The following is a 4,306-nucleotide window of genomic DNA, read 5'->3' as shown; positions in this document are numbered from 1 at the left end:
GTACTACTGAGATGGCCCAGGTTGTCAGCAGACTGAGAGACTGGTTCAAAGTTCTTCATGAAAATGGGAGCAGCAAGAAGCTAAGGTTTCAGCGCCCAGACAAAAGCCGTGAGTTGGACTGTGTGTGCAGGAGATTTTCTCTTGGGCCATCACTGTTATCTGTATGTTTATATTAGAGATCTTACAGAGACAGCTTCATCCCCAGTGGCAGGGACACCATAGTCTGGAAAGAAAGCCATTTTCTTTTTCTTAACTGCCTATATAGAAGCCAAATCCTATATTACTGTATGTGTGACATGACTATCAATGTGTTTTGTGTGTGTGTGTGTGTAAACAAACCAATAAATAGCCCCTTTCTCTCTCTCTCTCTCTCTCTCTCTCTATCTCTCTCTCTATCTCTCTCTTTTTCTCTCTCTCTCTCTCTCTCTCTCTCTCTCTCTCTCTCTCTCTCTCTCTCTCTCTCCTTTCGTGTTCTCCTTCTGTCTCCCATAGGCTTTGACTCCAGTGCCTCCCTCTGTAGAGACTCTGTGGGCTGGATGTTCACAAGATTGGATAAAAACTTTGACCTTTCCCTGGACCAATCAGAGCTGGTGTCTCTGGCCCAGGATAATAATGACCAATGCACTGCTGTCTTCCTCAAGTCCTGTGACAGCTCCAGCGATGGGAGTCTGTCCAGCAGGGAGTGGTGCTCCTGCTTCCAGAGACAACAGGGTACACACACACTCACACACACACACACACACACACACACACACACACACACACACACACACACAGACACACACACACACACACACACACACACACACACACACACACACACACACACACACACACACACACACTCACACACAAACACACACACACACACTCACACAAACACTCTCACACGCACTCACACACACACTCTCACACGCACAAACACAAAATACACAGACAAATGCAAAATACACAGACACTCTAATATCAACATGTAGTCTTCTCAATCTATTCACCAAAAGAAATCACCTTTTTTGTTCACGTTTTTTTTATGCTACAGAGTCCAACTCTCATCTCTGCCTGTCTTTCTTTTTTTCTCTGTGTGTCTTTCTCTCTCTCCAGGCTCTCCTTGTCTTGCAGAGCTCAATAACATCAACAACAATCAAGGTGGCAAAAGACTGCTGGGTGAGTCTCTCTCTCTCACACACATACACACACACACACACACACACACACACACACACACACACACACACACACACACACACACACATAGGTTCTGAGTGAGCATACAGAGCCATCAAATGTCTCAGCAATAAATACAATGTGAACAGAGAACATTGTCATGATCGGTGTTTTTACATGTGTTTATGTAATGGACAGCTGCATACATAGAGAAGGCTTAATGCCATTCCTGAGGAGCCAGTTAAAGTCAGGTCAGCTGCCTGTCCAAAGCCTGGCTCTGCTAAACACAAGTCTCCTCCATGCACTTATTCTCATAGAGTAGAAGTCACGTGGCAAGTGTATGTTTTTAATAGAGTGAGCATGTGTGTGTGTGTGTGTATGTGTGTATGTTTGTAAGAGTGCTTTAGTCATAGTCAAATGTTGTGAAACACTGCTGACCATAGAAAACAGTATTTTCTTAATCTTAAGAGATTTATAATACAAGGTCACATTTGAACCATGTGTGTGTGTGTGTGTGTGTGTGTGTGTGTGTGTGTGTGTGTGTGTGTGTGTGTGTGTGTGTGTGTGTGTGTGTGTGTGTGTGTGTGTGTGTGTGTGTGTGTGTGTGTGTGTGTGTTTGTGTGTGTATGTGCGTGTGTGTGTGTGTGTGTGTGTGTGTGTGTGTGTGTGTGTGTGTGTGTGTGCATGTGTGAATGTAGATGAAATATAAAATGAGTAGGATATTTTTAAACTCTCCTGAGTGCAACTTGGAGAGACGGTCATGCCTTCAAGCCATTGTATATGAAAACAGGGGCAAACTCAGTATTTCTCATTGTGTGTGTGTGTTTGTGTGTGTGTGTGTGTGTGTGTGTGTGTGTGTGTGTGTGTGTGTGTGTGTGTGTTCGGTGCACATACAGGTCAGTTTTTGCCAGTTTGTGACCAACATGGCTTCTACAAAACTCACCAATGCCATGGCAGCAGTGGGCAGTGTTGGTGTGTGGATCGCCATGGAAACGAACTTGCAGGCTCCCGCACACACGGACCGGCCAGCTGCGGTACAAACTGTTGAAATGTTTTTCGTTTCAGTTGGAAATATGTCCCATTATACAAATTTAAATGATGAATTGAATATGTATCAAATGTAATGTACATTTTTTTAAATTCTAGGACTAAATGTATTTTCCGGAAATGATGTGAGATGGTTGTATTGATCTCAACAAAAATAACAAGGAATCTAACTTAGTAAAACACTTTCTTTACAGGCTTAACGATTAACAATAGAACAATCTGTTTGAAGGGCATTTCCAAACAGAGTTTGGACAACAGGACCACACACATTTATTGTTGTATTCTTACACTAAACTCTTCTCTGACACATTCAGTTTAAAGGGATTCTTTGTCAATGCCAATGCTACTTTATCCAAACCTTTCACTAATTAACTTTGGCCAGGCTCTGCCCACATAGTCCCTTTGACCACACCTTCTGACCTATCTCATTTCATTTTTAGTACAACAGGAGCAGTTTACGCCCTCTAACTAGGGCCCAATGACCAGCATATGGTCACCCAACCACCAACAACCCCCCACACACAGACCAGCATATGCACACCTAACCACCCCCCCCCCCCCAACACAGACCAGCATATGCACACCCAACCACCAACAACCCCCCACACACAGACCAGCATATGCACACCTAACCACCCCCCCCCCCCCAACACAGACCAGCATATGCACACCCAACCACCACCAACCCCCTACACACAGACCAGCATATGCACACCCAACCACCACCACCCCTCCCCTCCCAACACACAGACCAGCTTATGCACACCCAACTACCCCACCAACAGACCAGCATATGCACACCCAACGACCACCAACCCCCTACACACAGACCAGCATATGCACACCCAACCACCACCAACCCCCTACACACAGACCAGCATATGCACACCCAACCACCACCAACCCCCCCCCCCCCCCCCCCCCCCCCAACACACAGACCAGCTTATGCACACCCAACTACCCCACCAACAGACCAGCATATGCACACCCAACCACCACCAACCGGCTACACACAGACCAGCATATGCACACCCAACTACCCCACCAACAGACCAGCATATGCACACCCAACCACCACCAACCCCCTACACACAGACCAGCATATGCACACCCAACCACCACCAACCCCCTACACACAGACCAGCATATGCACACCCAACCACCACCAACCCCCTACACACAGACCAGCATATGCACACCCAACCACCACACCACACACAGAAACATTTGTGCATTTGCTCTGTATATTATATTAGGATATTTTCTGAGAGAACATATTTTGTGGTAGATACCGAAGCACTTGAATTAATTTACCACTTGTATTGTGTCTCGTGTGACCTTTGTGTGTCTGTTGTGTGAGTGTGTGTGTGTGTGTGTGTGTGTGTGTGTGTGTGTGTGTGTGTGTGTGTGTGTGTGTGTGTGTGTGTGTGTGTGTGTGTGTGTGTGTGTGTGTGTGTGTTTGTGTGTGTGTGTGTGTGTGTGTGTGTGTGTCTGTGTACAGGGCCAGTTCCAGAAGCCTCTGGTGACTTTGGCAGTGGTGATGCTCAGATGCAGTCAGACGATGAGGATGCCGACTACCTGAATGATGAAGAGCTGTATGACGATGAGGATGAGGAGGAAGATGATGGCACTGAATATGATTGATACCTCTCTAAAAGAATACAAAAACACAACAGAAACATCAACAACAAACCTGAAACATTTTAAAACTCATCTTCGGTGCACGTTGCTAGGTGACAACCCCCCCTGTGAGAACATACTTACCATACTAACTATGACAAGTCATCTCTTGACTCTCATTCCTCTGCATTGTTTGTACTTTTGAATGATTCCCCCTTTTTCTGCTGCTTGAGTTGAGCTGTCTGCTGGATGAGGAGGGTGACTGAAGCCTGCGCCTGCTAACCCCCCCAACAGCCAGCTGAGGCACAGATTATGTGCAGTTCACCTGTCCTTACAACACACACACACACATACACACACACACACATACAAATGCACGCACACACATGCATGAACACACACACACACAAACACAAACATATGACATACACATGTCATACGTTGGCTGTGCTCTTTTGTTTCCTTGTGGTATGTG

The 4,306-nt window shown here is 46.0% G+C and overlaps 1 protein-coding gene across 1 annotated transcript in view; it reads left to right on the top strand.

Moving 5' to 3' along the window:
- spock3 (SPARC (osteonectin), cwcv and kazal like domains proteoglycan 3) overlaps positions 1–4,058 on the top strand; it is a 17,608-nt gene extending 13,550 nt beyond the window's left edge. The window contains exons 7-11 of the mRNA XM_080836600.1: positions 1–108; positions 493–711; positions 1,102–1,164; positions 2,061–2,198; positions 3,713–4,058. The exon at positions 1–108 is cut by the window's left edge and continues 6 nt beyond it. Coding sequence (XP_080692726.1) covers positions 1–108; positions 493–711; positions 1,102–1,164; positions 2,061–2,198; positions 3,713–3,855 — 671 coding nt within the window. The 3' untranslated portion in view covers positions 3,856–4,058. The remainder of the gene's footprint in view (positions 109–492; positions 712–1,101; positions 1,165–2,060; positions 2,199–3,712) is intronic.
- The last annotated feature ends 248 nt before the right edge of the window (positions 4,059–4,306 follow it).

The sequence above is a fragment of the Sprattus sprattus genome (genome assembly GCF_963457725.1).
Source record: "Sprattus sprattus genome assembly, chromosome: 4".
In the NCBI taxonomy this organism is placed as follows: Eukaryota; Metazoa; Chordata; class Actinopteri; order Clupeiformes; family Clupeidae; genus Sprattus; species Sprattus sprattus.
This window is presented reverse-complemented; position numbering and strand designations above follow the sequence as displayed.